Source organism: Odocoileus virginianus, chromosome 4 (assembly GCF_023699985.2).
Source record: "Odocoileus virginianus isolate 20LAN1187 ecotype Illinois chromosome 4, Ovbor_1.2, whole genome shotgun sequence".
NCBI classification, from domain to species: Eukaryota; Metazoa; Chordata; class Mammalia; order Artiodactyla; family Cervidae; genus Odocoileus; species Odocoileus virginianus.
The window spans coordinates 85,757,338-85,775,739 of NC_069677.1; the positions used below are offsets into that span (position 1 = coordinate 85,757,338).

The 18,402-nt window shown below is 45.2% G+C and overlaps 2 protein-coding genes across 14 annotated transcripts in view; one reads left to right on the plus strand and one right to left on the minus strand.

Annotated features, from left to right (window-relative positions):
- Nucleotides 1–18,402, minus strand: part of SETD4 (SET domain containing 4) — a 102,849-nt gene that overhangs the window by 21,623 nt on the left and 62,824 nt on the right. For 2 of the 13 annotated variants that reach the window (XM_070466951.1, XM_020913785.2), the window contains exons 1-2: nt 4,895–5,340; nt 2,116–2,285 (exon numbers count right to left, since the gene is read on the minus strand). In XM_070466951.1, the coding sequence (XP_070323052.1) occupies nt 2,116–2,188 (73 nt within the window). In that variant the 5' untranslated portion in view covers nt 2,189–2,285; nt 4,895–5,340. The other 11 variants (XM_020913793.2, XM_070466949.1, XM_020913787.2 and 8 more) reach the window with 11 other exon arrangements.
- Nucleotides 14,172–17,737, plus strand: LOC110150783 (carbonyl reductase [NADPH] 1). The gene is made up of 3 exons (XM_020913868.2): nt 14,172–14,560; nt 15,077–15,184; nt 17,074–17,737. The coding sequence occupies exons 1-3, from the start codon at nt 14,275–14,277 to the stop codon at nt 17,508–17,510; spliced, it is 831 nt and encodes a 276-aa protein (XP_020769527.2). The 5' UTR covers nt 14,172–14,274; the 3' UTR covers nt 17,511–17,737.

Genomic DNA, 18,402 nt, shown 5'->3' on the forward strand with positions numbered 1-18,402 from the left:
ATTAATCTGAAAAATATACAAGCAACTCCTGCAGCTCAATTCCAGAAAAATAAATGACCCAATCAAAAAATGGGCCAAAGAACTAAACAGACATTTCTCCAAAGAAGACATATAGATGACTAACAAACACATGAAAAGACGCTCAACATCACTCATTATCAGAGAAATGCAAATCAAAACCACAATCAGGTACCATTACACGCCAGTCAGGATGGCTGCTATCCAAAAGTCTACAAGCAATAAATGCTGGAGAGGGTGTGGAGAAAAGAGAACCCTCTTACACTGTTGGTGGGAATGCAAACTAGTACAGCCACTATGGAGAACAGTGTGGAGATTCCTTAAAAAACTAGAAATAGAACTGCCATATGACCCAGAAATCCCACTGCTGGGCATACACACCAAGGAAACCAGAATTGAAAGAGACACGTGCACCCCAATGTTCATCACAGCACTGCTTATAATAGCCAGGACATGGAAGCAACCTAGATGCCCATCAGCAGACGAATGGATAAGAAAACTGTGGTACATATACACCATGGAATATTACTCAGCCATTAAAAAGAATGCATTTGAATCAGTCCTAATGAGGTGGATGAAACTATTATACAGAGTGAAGTCAGTCAGAAAGAAAAACACCAATACAGTATACTAACGCATATATATGGAATTTAGAAAGGTGGTAACAATAACCTCACATGTGAGACAGCAAAAGAGACACAGACAGTTTTTTGGACTCTGTGGGAGAGGGCGAGGGTGGGATGATTTGGGAGAATGGCATTGAAACGTGTATATTATCATATGTGAAAAAGATCGCCAGTCCAGGTTCGATGCATGAGACAAGTGCTCAGGGCTGGTGCACTGGGACGACCCCGAGGGATGGGATGGGGAGGGAGGTGGGGGGGGTTCAGGATGGGAAACACATGTACACCCATTGGCGGATCCATGTCAATGTATGGCAAAACCACTACAATAATGTAAAGTAATTAGCTTCCAATTAAAATAAATAAATTTATTTTATTTATTAAATAAAATAAATAAATTTTAAAAATATTTCCAATTTTAATAAAAAAGTATATATAAAATAAATAAATAAAAAATTAAAAATAAATATTAATTAATTAAAATTTAAAAAATAATATTTCCAATTTCAATAAGAAAAAAGAGAGAGACAATGAGGCGGGACTTCCCTCGTGGACCGATGGCTGACTTCACACTTCCACTACAGGCGGCATGGGTTCCATCCCTAGTGTGGGAACTAAGCTCCTACATGCAGTGCAACCAAAAAAAAAAAAGAAGAAAGACAGAGGGTAATGGGTCTTTAAAAAAAAAAATAAAGACAATGAGGATCCTGGAGGCTCCTAAACCAAAGAGGCAACAGTCCCTTAGGAAAGTCAGCCTGACGGTGGCAACCGGAACTACGAAGAGGAAAGAAAAACAAGGATGTGCTGAAGAGCCGGCTGAGGTCACCTCTGGGCACATCAGAGGCGGAGGGGTTAACCGAAGAAAGACCAGGAGAGAGTGAGCGGGACGTGGCCTATAGGGCAGAGAAGGCTACAGAGTCAAAGATAACCTCCAACGGAGCTGGCGTGCTGCGGGTCAGCTGCGAGGCATTTCAGTCACTTTCATCAAAAATAACAAGTGCACTTATGCAGTCCTCTCCAGTGGGCCAAGTACTTTCGAATACACTATCTTGTTCAGACTGGGTTACACTGAACTTGAGATTATAAACTTATATCCAAACACTGATAACCCATAGGCAGTGAGAGGTCAGGCCTAGAAACAGAAACCTGGGAGTCATCCCCAGAGAAGACAGAGTTAAAGCGATATATTTGTCATCCCATAAGGGTTTAAAAGAATAAAATGGCACTATTACAAAACAGTATTCTCTAAGAGGGCTTCCCTGGAGGCTCAAATGGTAAACAATCTGCCTGCAAGGCACGAGACCCATGCTGGGAAGATCCCCTGGAGAAGGGAACAACTACCCACTCCAGTACTCGAAGTATTCTCTATGAACACTGCTCATGTGGCTTTGAGAAAAGCTCTGTGCATCTCTTAATATCAACCAGCAAAGGACTCCTTTTTTCATCACTGGCACCAAAAGAATCAAAACTGTACCTCCTCTTGATTCAGAACTTCTGAAGAGTTTTCGTCTTCTGATCCGGCTTGTTCTTCCTCCTCCGTTCTTCATACTAAAAATGAGGTTTCTGTTTAATTGTCCAAACTAAAACAAAAAGCATTTTCTTTGCTTTTCTTTCCAGTTGTATGACAATCACTGTTCTTTGTACCTGTAAGGATATAAATATACAAACCATTTCTCTAAAATGCTTTTGCATACAAATTGTTTATACTATGAGCTAAATCATGATCCCTGTGCAGTAACAGAATTACCATTATATTGGTCCCTCTAAAACAGTTTTATCTCACTTCCTACTAAATGCTGATTAATCATGGAAATTCTCACTATCGAGTTCAGAATTTGTGCACATCTCAATGCTAATCAATGTTTATGAAGTAACAGCCTAACTGTACTCTGAATAAACAGTCACCATGCACATGAAAAGATGCTCAACATTGCTAATTATCAGAGAAATGCAAACCAAAACTACAATGAGGCACTATCTCACACTAGTCAGAATGGCCATCATTAAAAACTCTACAAATAATAAATGCTGGAGAGGGTGTGAAGAGGGAGCCCTCCTACACTGTTGGTGGGAATGTAAGTTGGTGCAGCCACTACGGAAAACAGTATGGGAGGTTCCTCCAGAAACTAAAAGCAGAGTTGCTATACGACCCAGCAATCCCACTCCTGTGCATATATCTGAACAAAACTATAATTCAAAAAGATACATGCACCCTTATGTTCAGAGCAACACTATTTACAATAGTCAAAACATGGAAACACCCTAAATGTCCATCTACAGATATGGTACATATATACAATGGAATACTATTCATCCATTTTTAAAAAAGAATGAAATAATGGCATTTGCAGTAACATGCATGGAACCAGAGGTTATCTAAGTGAAGTGAGCCAGAAAGGGAAAGACAAATACCATACAATGCCACTTATATGTTGATCTAAAATATGACATAAATGAACCTACCTATGAAACAGAAACAGAGTCACACACAGAACAGACTTGTGGTTGCCCTGGGGGAGAGAGGTGAAGAGGGATGGATTGCACTGAGATGCAAACTATTATATACAGAATGAATAAACAAGGCTTACTGTATAGCACAGAGAACTACATTCAATATCCTGGATAAACTATAATGGAAAGGAATATAAAAATATATATATGTGTGTGTTTATACATATAAATATATATATAGAATCACTTTGCCACACAGCAGAAATTAACACAACACTGTAAATCAACTGTACTTTAAAAAAAACAGTAGCAATGAAACCGCCATCTGCCCAGAAGTCGTACAAGGAAAAGAAAAAAAAACGGTTTCTCTTTCAGTGTGAAGTAATGACTTATTCTTAAAACCAGGATCCTGAAGTAAACATAAACTAAGTAGGTGGTTGCCAGAGATTAGGGAGAAAATGAGACCCGAGAGAGGAGACAAAGCAAAGAGATGATTATAAAATCTACAATGACCACTACGGTTTCTACATGTTACTTCCTCAGAAATACAAAAATGACACCCATGAATCACACTGGCATGATACAGGTAATGGAGTATTATGAAGCCATTAATTTAAAGTACCTACGAAGACAGAAAAATATACAAGATATATTAAGTCAAAAAACAAAGTTGCAGAACAGATTCAAAGACCCCTTACTGGTCTGTGTTGGGCACATTTTATGTTTACAAAACAAGAGGATTTAGGAAAATATTCAAAAACGTACAAGGGGAGGGGGCTTTTACTATTCCTTCTGTAACTTCCTATTCTGACATATATATATATATATAGGTACATAAGTGACATAATCCTAATATTACTTATGTGCATATTATGTGCACTTTAAGACTTCCCTGTAGCTCAGACGGTAAAGAATCTGCCTGCAACGCAAGAAACCCAGGTTCAATCCCTGGGTCAAGAAGATCCCTTGGAGAAGCAAACAGCAACCCACTCCAGTATTCTTGCCTGGAGAATCCCATGGACAGAGGAGCCTGGTGGGCTATAGTCCGTGGGGTCGCAAAGAGTCGGACACGACTGAGCAACCAACGCTAATAGTACTATGTGCACTTTAACCAAATCACTGCTTTTCTTAAATTACTAAAAATTACCAGGTAGCCCATGAATAACGAGACACGAACCCCAGGCTCTAATACCATACTATTCCTCTCCAGCGATGAAGGTTCAGTGTTTCATCGACCCGAAGGTGGAGTCGGGCCCCAGGGCCCACCCCGGCTCGTCCCCTCGGCGGCCCAGCGCCACCCCTGCGCACGGGCCGGGATGCCTCCGCGCGGACCCCCAAGACCCGAGGTCCGGGGAGCGAGGTGTGCACGTGGCGCCAGGGTGACCGCACGGCTGGCGGCACCGTCCTCGACCCCCGTTCTCAGACGCCAGACTTGAGGCCGCCCCTCCGTTGGCACACACTCCGCACCTACCCCGCCCTGACCCCACAGCTCTGCCGCCGCTGGAGGACACAGGGCTGAGACCCCTGCTGCTTACAAACGCCCTGACTCAGGGCCCTCCACGTCGAGGACTCTCGGGTCGACTTTCGCTAAATGAACGACTCCCAAATACTGGGGGGCGTTAAGTTTAATGCGCAGCAGCATGGCAGGGGGTGGACGATGTGAATTCAGCTCTCTTTTTTAAATAAAAATAGAAGGGGAGCCCAAGAGAAAGCCTAGTCCCGTTACCCCGGCAACCGAGGCCCCGCCCCGGAAGTTGCCGAGCGGCAAGCGGAGGCCCCGCCCCGGAGGTTTGCCAACGCACCTCGATACAGCTTCAAGACGCCGGTGGGCGGGCCCGAAGCGCGCGAACACCCGAAACAGCACGCCAGTTGCCAGTGAGTTATAGAAGCGGGCCGCAGCACCAGGGGAAACAGCCGAGCGCCGCCAGGCCCGTCTCTAGGCCCCACTGACCCAAGGTCTTGGTCGCCAGGCTGAGCTCTTGGCGCCGCGTGCCTCCGCCTACCGGCATGCACATGCGCATTCTTCCGGGGCGGGGGGTGGAAGGGGACGGCACGGCTGACAGAACTAGTTAGGGTCGTCCGAGGCTGGACTGCAGGTCTAGGGGTAAGAAAACCCTGTGGCCCGTGGACCAGGAGCCTACGCGCGGAAAGCCGACCTGGAGCGTCTTTCCTTCGGTAGTCCCAAGGGAGAAGCAGCCAATCGTGCGTCTGCCAGGGCGGCCGCCCGCCCTCTCTGTCGCCAGCCCACTTCCGCTTTTCCGGGGGCGGGCCTTGCAAGGCCAGGCCATCCCCCATTTCCGGGCTGACTTTGCTTCGACCCTCCGACTGTCTGTGGGCCAGAGCGCCCTATCGCGTTCCTCTTCCGCCCAAGGACACTCAGGTCATCTGGCCCGGTTGGCTGTCCCAGGAACAGTGTAACTTCTCCCTAAAGAAGACGGAATTCAGTTGCTGCCCTACCCACTATTCAGTTGAGTCGCTCAGTCATGTGCAACTTTTTGCAACCCCATGGACTGCAGCATGCCAGGCTTCCCTGTCCAACACCAACTCCCAGAACTTGTTCAAACTCATGTCCGTGGAGTCCGTGATGCCATCCAAACATCTCATCCTCTGTCGGCCCATTCTCCCGCCTTTCCCAGGAACAGGGTCTTTTCCAATGATTCAGTTATTTGCATCAGGTGGCCAAAGTATTGGAGTTTCAGCTTCAGCATCGGTCTTTACAGTGAATATTCAGGACTGATTTCCTTTAGGATGCACTGGTTGGATCTCCCTGCAGTCCAAGTGACTCTCAAGAGCCTTCTCCAACACCACAGTTCAGGCGCCTCAATTCTTTGGTGCTCAGCTTTCCTTGTGGTCTAACTGTCACATCTATACATGACCACTGGAAAAACCCGAGCTATTGATTTATACGGACTATACAGACTTTTGTCAAAAGTAATGTCTCTGCTTTTTATTATGCTGTCTAGGTTGCTCATAGCTTTTCTTCCAAGGAGCAAGCGTCTTTTAATTTCATGGCTGCAGTCACCATCTGCAGTGATTTTGGAGCCCAAGAAAAGAAAGTATGTCACTGTTTCCATTGTTTCCCCATCTATTTGCCATGAAGTTATGGGGCTGGATGCCATGATCTTAGTTTTTTGAATGTTGAGTGTTAAGCCAGCTTTTTCACTTTCATCAAGAGGCTCTTCAGTTCTTCGCTTTCTGCCACAAGGGTGGTGTCATCTGCATATCTGAGATTATTGATATTTCTCCTGGCAATCTTGAGTCCAGCCTGGCATTTCCATGATGTACTCTGCACATAAGTTAAATATGCAAGGTGACAGTATACAGCCTTGAGTACTCCTTTCCCAATTTGGAACCAGTCTGAGGTTCCATGTCCAGTTCTAACTGTTGCTTCTTGACCTGCATACAGGTTTCTTAGGAGGCAGGTAAGATCGTCCGGTATTCCTGTGAGGCTGCCAGGGTTAATACCATGACAGGCGGCCTGGACCTAAGTTTTTGCTTCCCCCGAAATGATAAGATTCCCTACCCCCATCAGGTAACCTGAAGCCAGCCAATATGCTCCCAGTAAGAAACAAAGGAAGAGCTGAGAAGCCCGCGAAAGTTTGTACCAATAAAATTGCTTTGCAAACATGTAACCAATCTGCTTAAGCCAGCTACTAACCTCTTATGCATACCTTATAAATTTGGATAACAGCCTTTGTTCAGGGCTTTCTGACCTTGCGCCACTGTGTTGGTCGCAGCAGAAAGCCCTGACTCGAGCCAGTAATAAAACTTCCCTTTTTGTAAATTGCATTGTCTTGGGAGTTCTCTCTTCCCACTCAGGGATTCGGACATCGGGCAGAACATTCCCATCTCTTTAAGAATTTTCCAGTTTGTTGTGAGCCACACAGTCAAAGGCTTTGACAGTCAATAAAGCAGAAGCAGATGTTTTTCTGGAATTCTCTTGCGTTTTCTCTGATCCAACAGATGTTGGCAATTTGATCTCTGGTTCCTCTGCCTTTTCTAAATTCACCTTAAACATCTGGAAGTTCTTGGTTCACATACTGTTGAAACCGAGCTTGGAGAATTTTGAGCATTACTTTGCTAGCATGTGAGATAGGTGCAGTTGTGTGGTAGTTTGAACATTCTTTGGCATTGCCCTTCTTTGAGACTGAAATGAAACTGACCTTTTCTAGTCCTATGGCCACTGCCAAGTTTTCCAAATTTGCTGACATACTGAGTGCAGAACTTAAATAACATCATCTTTTAGAATTTGAAATAGCTCAGCTGGAATTCCATTACCTCACTAACTTTGTTCATAGTGATGCCTCCCAAGACCCACTTGACTTTGCATTCCAGGACGTCTGGCTTCAGGTGAGTGATCACATTGTCGTGGTTATCTGGATCATGAAGATCTTTTTTGTATAGTTCTTCTGTGTGTTCTTGCCACCTCTTCTTAACATCTTCTGCTTCTGTTAGGTCCATACCATTTCTGCCCTTTATTGTGCCCATCTTTGCATGAAATGTTCCCTTGGTATCTCTAATTTTCTTGAAGAGATCTCTAGTCTTTCCCATTCTACTGTTTTCCTCTATTTCTTTGCATTGATCACTGAGGAAGGCTTTCTTATCTCTCCTCTCCTCTTTATTCTTTGGAACTCTGCATTCAGTGGGTATATCTTTCCTTTTCTCATTTGCCTTCAGCTTCTCTTCTTTTCTCAGTTATATATAAGGCTTCCTCAGACAACCATTTTGCCTTTTTGCATTTCTTTTTCTTGGGGGTGGTTTTGATCACTACCTCCTGTACAATGTCATGAACCTCTGTCCATAGTTCTTCAGGCACTCTGTCCATCAGATCTAATCCTTTGAATCTATTTGTCACTTTCACTGTATAATAATCGCTAAGGGATTTGATTTAGGTCATACCTGAATGGTCTAGTGGTTTTCCCTACTTTCTTTAATTTAAGTCTGAATTTTGCAATGCGTTCATGATTTGAGCCCCACCCACCCCACCCTCTTTATCAGCTAGCCTCCAAAAGAGCCCAGTATGGAAAAGAGAGGAAGGAACTTTATAGTGGAGAAACTTGGCCAATGTTTCATTGGCTGAGTAATAAGGAATAATAGCAGTGATAAGTCATGTTGATTGCAGGTTTCCCATCTATAGGAAGGGTACTTGACCTCTGTGATATTACCCTCCAAAACCCATAACCTTAGTTCACTAACAGAACAACAACCTGGTTTTATGTTGGGTGTGTTCCTTTAAGTCTGTTTGTATTGTTGCCTGTGCTTAGTCATGCTGGCTCTGCACTTCTGTGTTGTTGAACAGAGAAAGAATTTTGTCCATAGCCTGAAATATACATAATAGCCCTTTCCCAAGGCCCTGTCTCCCAGGCTTGAATTTTAAAGGCATAGCATGTTTCCTTTATGTAGAGATAAAATTGCTGAATTTGTTAAAGGTTATGCACAACTGCAAAAACAAAGGATTATCTCCCCCTCCAAGTCCCGGCAAGTACCAAGAGATCTGCAATAAGCAGATACATCCCCTCCCCTTTTAGTATAAAAGAAGCCTGAATTCTAACTCGAGTAAGATGGTCCCCTAGGACACTAGGCCTCCATCTTCTCTGCCTGCTGACTTTCCAGATAGTCACTATTCATTGCCCCAAAACCTCACTTCTCAATTTATTGATTTGTAGTGTCCCCAGCAATATGAACTTGAACTCAGTTCTTCCTTGATAATACATCAGAAACCCTCCCCACCCCCCAAAAAACTGTCTGGCCAATACAGCCAGTGCTCCATATCTATGACTTCTGTATCTATGGATTCAACCACCTGTGGATACAAAATATTAGAGAAAAATAAAGCAGAAAGTTTCAAAAAGCAAAATTTGAACTTGTTATACACTTGTAACACTTACATAGCATTTACATTGTATTAAATATTATAAGTAATCTAGAGATAATTTAAAGTATATGGGAGAATGTGCCTAGGCAAATACTAGACCATTTTATATGACAGACTTGAACATCCTAGGATGCCGGCCTCCAAAGTGGTGTCTTGGATACCAAGGGGTGACTATACTCCTAAAAGCTGAAAAAGGTCATGAAAAACAAGTAAGCTTTCTAAGAATCAGTCGCAAACCAGAGGAAGCTAAGGAGACATGACAGTTAAATGTACTGTGGCATTCTGAAGAGACTCTTGGAATAGAAAGGGGATATCAGAGGAAAAAACTAGTGAAATCCACAAAAACACAGAACTTAATACTGCGGTTACAGTGTTATTTCTTGTTGTTGTTCTTCAGTCACTAAGTCGTGTCCTGCTGTGACCCCTTGGACTTCCCTATCCTTCACCATCTCCCAGAGTTTGCTCAAACTCATGTCCATTGCATCTATGATGCCATCCAACCATCTCATCCTCTGTTGCCCGCTTCTCCTTCTGCCCTCAGTCTTTCCCAGCATCAGGGTCTTTTCCAGTGAGTCAGCTCCTCACATCCAGTGGCCAAAGTATTAGAGCTTTAGCCTCAGCATCAGTCCTTCCAAATGAATATTCCAGGTTGATTTCCTTTAGGATTGACTGGTTTGATCTCCTTGCTATACAAGGGACTCTCCAGAGTCTCCAACACCACAGTTTGAAAGCCTCACTTCTTCAGCACTCAGCCTTCTTTAGGTACAACTCTCACATCCATACATGACTACTGGAAAAACCACAGTTTTGACTATGTGAAATGAAAATATCTCTTGCCATATTAATAAATAAGAAATGTCACAGCCATCAGTGACTTCTGGCCTCCAGATGTGAATGAGGGCTCCCAAAACTGGGATCCAGCAGTTGCTGCCACCCCGAACAGTGATTGCTGAGGAGCTAGGGCAATGCAAGAAACAAGGTGAAGTAGGAAACAAGATTGGCCCCAGAGAGCTGAGGTGCGTATGAAAGGAATAAATTCAGTGAGCCTAGAGGCTTGCATCTTCCCACACATAGAACGCAAAATTCCTTGATACCTGATCTTGATGTTCCGACTGCCTGCTCCCTTTGTTGCAAACTTGTATATAGCCTAACTTCCCCTTCTGCCCCCTTGGAGCAGTTTTCTCAGAGCTATGGAGATGCTGTCTCCCAGGCTCAGAGTCCTAAACATTCCCACCAAATAACTCTACCTTCAGGTTGTGACTATATTTTTTAGTCAACAGCTATACGGACCTTTGTCAGCAAAGTGATCATCTCTGCTTAGTTACAATAAATGTACGGTCACAGCATTACCGAACTGAGCCTGGTTGCACACACAACGTAGCAAAGCCAATTTGATGACACTTTGTTGTGGTGAAGGAAAGTACAGCATGTATCATTGCAAGATCCAGCAAGTAGCATGGGTGGCTCAGGCACAAAAGACTTAACTCCTGAGCGGTTTTCAGGGGAGGGTTTTTAAAGGCAACATTTGAGGGTGAGAGCTGCAGCGTTCATGACTTGCTTCTGACTGGTGGGTGGTGAGGTAACACGGTGGCATTTCAGGAATCTCAGTCATCTGCTTTGTGGTTCCATCCAGTCTAGGTTCTTGTGCTTGCGCTCAGCATGTAGTCGCAGTCCTCCACCCAAAGGGGTAGGTTTGGAGTCTTTGTTCTCAAAGAGGAACTCAAAGATATCTGTCAAGTTGTGTGTATATTCCTTGGGGAGAACTAGGACTCTTTTATCACTGAACTGTTGGTATGGGTATGTAACTACTTTCCCTTTGCTTCTGCATCCCCTCACTTCCTTTATTAGTAACTGCTTGTGCCTGCTCTTTGGTTAAAGCGTCTGCCTCCAATGCAGGAGACCCGGGTTCGATCCCTGGGTCAGGATGATCCCCTGGAGAAGGAAGTGGCAACCCACTCCAGTACTCTTGCCTGGAGAATCCCATGGACAGAGGAGCCTGGTAGGCTACAATCCATGGGGTCACAAAGAGTCGGACACGGCTGAGCGAATTCACTTCACTTCTTCGTGCCTGCTCTTTGGAATTCAGGGAAGGCCTGGGAGACGAAAACTTTTTCTACAATGAAGAAACTGGGGACATGGAGCAGGTTTTGTACCTGGAGTGCCTCACAGGGTCCTGCTCAGTTCAGTAGTAAGAGCTTAATAATAGGAAATTTGATGTGACGTATATGGGAATTCTCTACTATATTTGCAACTTTTCAGTAAATGTATTCTAAAATTTAAAGTTTATTAAATAGATGGAAATAGATGGTTCTAGATTTGGACCCATGAGTCAATGATGTCATTAAAAATCGAAGCTCTTCCTAATTTTCTACAGTACCATCCTAAGGGAGTTAGCTGTTTACCTCTTAGTTTGTTTCCTCATGATCTCAAGATAGTTGCTGAAGCTCCGGGCATCACATTCTCTCACATAAATGCATTCAAGACAGAGGAAAAGGGGCAGATGAAATAGGTATTTTCCTTTTATGAGGGAAGAAAAATAATGTGTACTCCCATCTTCTAGATGGGAATTGGTAGATTCTCGTCTTGACCAAACTCTAGGTAGACTACACTCAGCCCTCTTCTCAGTTATGCCTCACCTGGGCCTATAAAATTTACTGGCTCGGCACTAATGATTCCATCCACTCCCCTCTCCCTGCATGAAAAGACTTAAACGCTAACATAGTTTCTTATAGCTCAAAGCTGCATGCCTAGGATGACCTTAGTGTCTCACCCCCCTTTAAGGAGCTCCAGGCTGCCAAAAGGATTTACTATTTGTTCTAGCCGACACCTGACAAATAGGTCCCGTACTACCCTTTCTTACAGCATGTACTAAAATAGGACTTAAAATTTGTGAGTTCTTTCTCTGTCCATTTGAGATATATATGTATCTCCTGTAACTCAGGACTGAGTCTTTGTCAAGGACCTGAAAACCATTCCTTTGAAATGTAATCAGCAGAAAGGATAGTACCTGGGTCTCCCAGTCTCTTTGTAGCCCTAATGGGCATTTACACTTACCAGGCCTTTCTAATTTCCCCCTAACTCTACACAGGGCCTTCCATTGCCCCTGCATACTCCCTCAACTTCTCTTTAAAACATCCAGTCACCTCTGTACAAATCCAAGTTGAGTTCAGTTCAAGTCCATAGGATTGCAAAGAGTCGGACTCAACTGAAGCAACTTAGCATGCATTCATGCAGTAATACAACACTGATTAAAATCTGTCCTTACCACTTTAGGGAATGCAAGTTGGTGCAGCCGCTATGGAAAACATGGGGAAAATACCGTATTTCACAAATTTATGCACAGTTAAAGTTAATTTAACTATCAGGTTTATGGTCAATGACCTATATCCAGTACTTCTGGGTTACCTTGGTGGATTTCTTCACTCCAAGGCTCTAATTGGAAGGCCCTTAGGAAATTGAAAGAGGTTATGAAGAAGGAATTCACAGGGCCTGGACTCCATCTTAGGCCTGTTCATGCTGATCATGCTCGGCCACCTCTCCAATGGACTCTGAACTCTGTGCTTAGTCCCTATGGAAACTACAACAGAAGGATAAGACCCCCTCTGGACAGGGGAATCTTGAGATCATATCCAGGTTACTCATCGCCTAAGAGAAAACATAATCTAATCACCCCTGCCTCCGGACAGGTCATAAATTTTTTCTGTATCTATCGGAATGTAACCTCAGGCTTATCGATTATTAACTGGTTGGAATGTAACCGCGGGCTTACTGATCATTAAATGTTTGAACACACAACACAAGAATGATGGGGTTATTGTGGTTGTATTTACCCTTCCTTTGTTTATGTAAGTCTCAAGGAATTTGGGGTGGTGGGTTAGGACACATACACGTGGGGTATAAAAGATTTTCACAAACGCTGGTCGGGGTCCTTGGCTAAGGGGAGACTCTGCCTTGGGCCCACCGGTGTAATAAATTGCACTCCACTATCTGCATTGTCCTTCTGAGTGAGTTTGTTTCCTGGAACGCATGGCTACAATAGTTAGAGTTCTCTTTGGGCAACAACTGAGATTGCTAGAGGGGACTCCATCACTTGGTCAGTTAATAATACCTGCTCTGATCCTGGCCATAAATATAATTTTTTAGAGTCATGCAGGCTCAATCAGAACAACTAACTGAATCTCTCTCAAAAATCATAACCTTCCTCAGTTATGGGATGGACTCATGTGGTTAACACCAAGCTATGGTCATTGAAGTTTAAAGGCTCCTTTATGTTGTGATCGTGCCACTATACTATAACTTTGTGAAAACATTACTGTTGAGGAAACTGGGTAAAGCATAAGGAATTTCTGTATTATTTCTTACTACTGTTCGTGAATCTACAACCATCTCAATAAAGTTTCGTCAAAAAGCAGAGGTCTTTCCCTGGTTATTAGTTTTGTTTTTTGCAACTGATTGGAAAAATTCCTTGAAGTTGTAATATAATTGGAAACTATCTAAAGCATATATGTTCAAAGGAAGTTTCTGCTGTGATGGAAAGTGATATCTGCGCTGCCTAGTACAGCAGTCGCTAACACATGTGACTACTCAGCACTTGCAATGTTGTTAGTGGAACTAACAGACTGAATTTTAATTGTATTATTTTGATTAAAATTACATTTAAGTAGTCACTAGCTTCTGGCTATCATGAGTGTGGACAAAGAATGTTACCTACCATTTCAGTAAATAGAGGATACTGAGGCCATCGAGTCATTAGCCACTGCAGCCACCCCAACGGTGCACCCAGAAAAGAATTCACAGCAGAGGAAAACAGCATACTGGCCCTAGATAGAGTTCAGTTCAGTTCAGTTCAGTCGCTCAGTCCTATTCGACTCTTTGCAACCGCATGAACCTCAGCACACAGGCCTCCCAGTCCATCACAAACTCCCAAACTCATGCCCATTGAGTCGGTGATGCCATCCAAACATGAGGATGGGGCTCAGTTTTACACTGAGCGTTTAACATAGAGAACACGACCAATCAGAATGATCTCTGCTTCCAGGCCGCAAGTCGCCAGCACCAAATTTTCAGCAGGACTGTTGTGAAAACTGCAGAAAGTCCCTCTCTACAGACCCTTCACCGCTGGGAACGCCAGGTAGAGGCCAGCCCCTTGGGGCGGAGCTTGCGTCCGCGCCTGCGTCCGCGCCTGCGCGCTCAGTCCAGGCGCCCCGGGGTGGGTCCTGCCTGTGATCGCTCTGCGCAGTGCATCTCGCGCAGACGCCGAGACGCGCAGCTCCTACTGAAAGTATCTCAACACCCTGCACACCGGCCATGTCCTCCACCCGCGTGGCGCTGGTCACCGGGGCCAACAAGGGCATCGGCTTCGCCATCGTGCGTGACCTGTGCCGGAAGTTCAAGGGGGACGTGGTGCTCACGGCGCGGGACGAGACGCGGGGTCGGGCGGCCGTGCAGCAGCTGCAGGCGGAGGGCCTGAGCCCCCGTTTCCACCAGCTGGACATCGACGACCTGCAGAGCATCCGCTCCCTACGCGACTTTCTGCGCGAGGAGTACGGGGGGCTCGACGTGCTGGTCAACAACGCGGGCATCGCCTTCAAGAGTAAGAAGCGGCTGGGTGCTCCAGGAGAGGCGGTCACCCCCTCTGAGCATCTCTGTCCAGGAGGGACCAAATCTGTCGGGGAATCGCTGTAGAGGGGCTTCTCCCGCCTGTGGGGTCCAGAATGACTCCCCAGAGAAGGAGAAGGGAAGGGGGACGGAGTGCGGCTAGAGGAATTGGGAGGAATTGGATGCTCTCTAGCCGGAGAGAACTTTCTGTTTCTCTGGCTCAGAATCCTGGGCACCTTTTTCCAGGCTGTTGCACAGCCCCTTTCTGATACACAAAGGTCCCATGTGTGCACCCTTTGTACAGCGCCCTGCCAGTGGTGCGTTCTTACAAAACCATACTTCATTATCAAACCGGGAAATTCACACTGGTACAATACTGAATGTATTGTGCACAAAATTCAACAGATTTTGACCTTCACTAGTTTTACACAAAATTCAAGAGATTTATCTTGTGGAATGTTATACCACACAAGAACTGTTTATTGACTCCACTTTCCTTTTCTCCTGAAAGCTGCTGATACCACACCATTTCACATTCAAGCAGAGGTGACTATGAAAACAAACTTCTTTGGCACCAGAAATGTGTGCACAGAGCTCCTGCCTCTAATAAAGCCCCAAGGTGAGTCTGATTGGAGCCCAGACTGCAGTGCTTCTGGCAAGATCTGGGCGCACCTGGCTCTGGTCTCATCTACAGGCCCCCCACCACTCCTGCTCAGCTTCGCTGGCCTGCACCCTTGTCTCCACCCAGCCGGGTGTCCTGCACCTGAGGTCCCTCCACACACTGCCCAGGTCCTTGGTGCTGTCTGTCCACCAGCTTTTTGCACAGCTGGCTCTTTCTTCTCTTTCCCGTCTTAGCTCAGAGGTCTCCTCCTCCAAGAGGCCCTTGACTTGCTCTGTGCCCATCTCAGGGGGAGTCCCCTCAGGAGTCCTTCCCAGACCTTCTCTCCCTTGTCCCCCTCTTAGCCAGGCTAGTTGAGCCCGCACCACCACCAGTTCAGTAGCACACCACCTCACCCCCCACCAAAGACTCGTCCTTTCCCCAAAACATCTTGGTCACCAATCCTGTCATCCACCCACCAGGAACCTGGAGGCCACCCTGCCCATAAGTGGGAGGTAAGTCTGCCTGGTTATTGTCATCACCGGGTCCTAAATTCGTCCAGCTGAGTTTCTCCGCAGGTGTCTGCCCCATCCCAGCTCTACAAACGGGCCCTCAGCTGTTGTTTCTAAACACTTGTAAACCCTCCTAAGGGGCCGCCTGCCCTTCTTGAATACTTTTTTTTCTCTGCAGGCTCACTGTCCCTCCCAAAAACCCTGCAAGTGTGAGTTCAAGTCCTTAGTGTGGCTAATAGAGATCTCTCTCTCTTTTTTTTTTTTTTTTCATTTATTTTTTTTAGTTGGAGGCTAATTACTTCACAACATTTCAGTGAGTTTTGTCATACATTGACATGAATCAGCCATGGAGTTACATGTATTCCCCATCCCGATGCCCCCTCCCACCTCCCCCTCCACCCGATTCCTCTGGGTCTTCCCAGTGCACCAGCCCCGAGCACTTGTCTCATGCATCCCACCTGGGCTGGTGATCTGTTTCACTATAGATAATATACATGCTGTTCTTTCGAAACATCCCACCCTCGCCTTCTCCCAGAGTCCAAAAGTCTGTTTTGTACATCTGTGTCTCTTTTTCTGTTTTGCATATAGGGTTATCGTTACCATCTTTCTAAATTCCATATATATGTGTTAGTATGCTATAATGTTCTTTATCTTTCTGGCTTACTTCACTCTGTATAATGGGCTCCAGTTTCATCCATCTCATTAGAACTGATTCACATCTGAGATCTCTAATCTGATAACTGAGCTGTCAGGGAAGGAAGTCCTAACCTCCTAGGTACACTTGCCAGGAACTGAACCTCTGCAGCGGGTAGCTGAGGAAGAGGATGAGAAACGCTGACGTTGTCCCCATCTTGGGAAGATACCACAGCCCCTTGGCAGGGAGGGAGCCCCGTGTCTCAGATGCACCATCGCAGAGTGAAGTTTCCATTGTTACGGTCGGAAAGGAGGAGAGGAAGGAGCAGTCAAGGTTGAAATAGATTCTCTCTGTTCTCACCTGAGTTATTGGAGATAGCCTGGGAAAAAAGTTGCATTTGCTGTCTTCCCTCAAGACCATTTCCAGAGACTTCAAACAGTTGAGTTCTCAAAATAATTTTCACAAGTCATTCTGGGTAGTAGATTCACAGACTTCTTCCTTTGGTCATGACTTATTTATTGAGTCTGAGTGAAATATTTCATTCCTATAATTTTTAAAATAATTAGATGTAACTTTTTAAAACATCAGAGTAATACTTATATTACTTATATGTCTGTTACTTATAATAATAAAACAAAGATAACCCAACGATACATTCTCTTCCTTCTCTAATATCCTCTTTCACGAGGTCAGTCCTGTCCCCAGTTGGGCATTCATCCTTCTCGTGCTCGCCTTTCTATGCACTGATTTGTGTTGTATTTTAGGCAGAGTGGTGAATGTATCCAGCTTTGTCAGTGTCAACTCTCTAAAGAAATGCAGCCCTGAACTGCAGCAGAAGTTTCGAAGTGAGACCATCACGGAGGAGGACCTGGTGGGGCTCATGAACAAGTTTGTGGAAGACACAAAGAATGGGGTGCATAGGAAGGAGGGCTGGCCCGACACGGCGTATGGAGTGACGAAAATCGGAGTCACGGTCCTGTCCAGAATCCATGCCAGGAAACTGAGTGAGCAGAGAGGAGGGGACAAGATCCTCCTGAACGCCTGCTGCCCAGGGTGGGTGAGAACCGACATGGCAGGACCCAAAGCCCCCAAAAGCCCAGAAGAAGGAGCAGAGACCCCCGTGTACTTGGCCCTTTTGCCCCCAGATGCAGAGGGGCCTCATGGAGAGTTTGTTTCCGAGAAAAAAGTGGTGCAATGGTGAGCTCCACCCATGGTTCCATTTATATTGCTATCCCTGACTCACCAAACACTGACAAAATTATCCCTATGCAGAGAAAAAGAAAAAAGAATCAAAGTGTCCAGATCAAGTTCTCACTGGGAGAGGGCTGCTAATATTGTAAAGAGTTTTGTGATTTCTTCTGTGATCCCAGGGGAGGAAAATTGGGATGGATGACAAATAATAAAAATAAATAATTCTTTATAAATGTTCATTTGTGTCAACTCTTTAATGGTGAGTCTGCTCCATTATTAGTAATAGTTGGACCTAGTTGGGTGGACATGTGGGTGTCTAGTATTAGTTCTACTTTTCTATTTAAAATTTTTCAGGATAAAGATCTAGAACCAGAGAGGCCCGGCTCTGCCCCCTTCCAGCATGACCCTGAGCAAAAATCTAACAAGATACTACGACCTAACACAGGGAAACCAGCTCAGAGTTAAGTAGCAGCCTGGGAGGGAGGGGAGACGGGAGAACCGATAGATGTATGTGTGTGGCTGAGTGCCTGTGCTGTCCACCTGAGACTGTTGTGACAATTCACAACGTTGTCAATCAGCTATGAAAGTGTCATCACCCAGTCTTGTCTAGCTCTTTGCCATTCCATGGACTGTGGCCCACCTGGCTCCTCTGTCCATGGGGTTTCCCAGGCAAGAATACCGGAGTCAGTTGCCATTTATTTCACTAGGGAATCCTCCTGACGCAGGGATCAAACCCGGGTCTGCAGCACTGCAGGCAGATTCTATGCTGTCTCAGCCACCAGGGAAGCCCTGTTCTCCAATATAAAAGAAAAAGTTTAAAGAAAGAGGGTTGTGTCCTCTTTTTTGGCTCAAGGTACAGTCCCAGGAAGGAGGTGGGGCCTGGAGTGGTGTTTATTAACCTT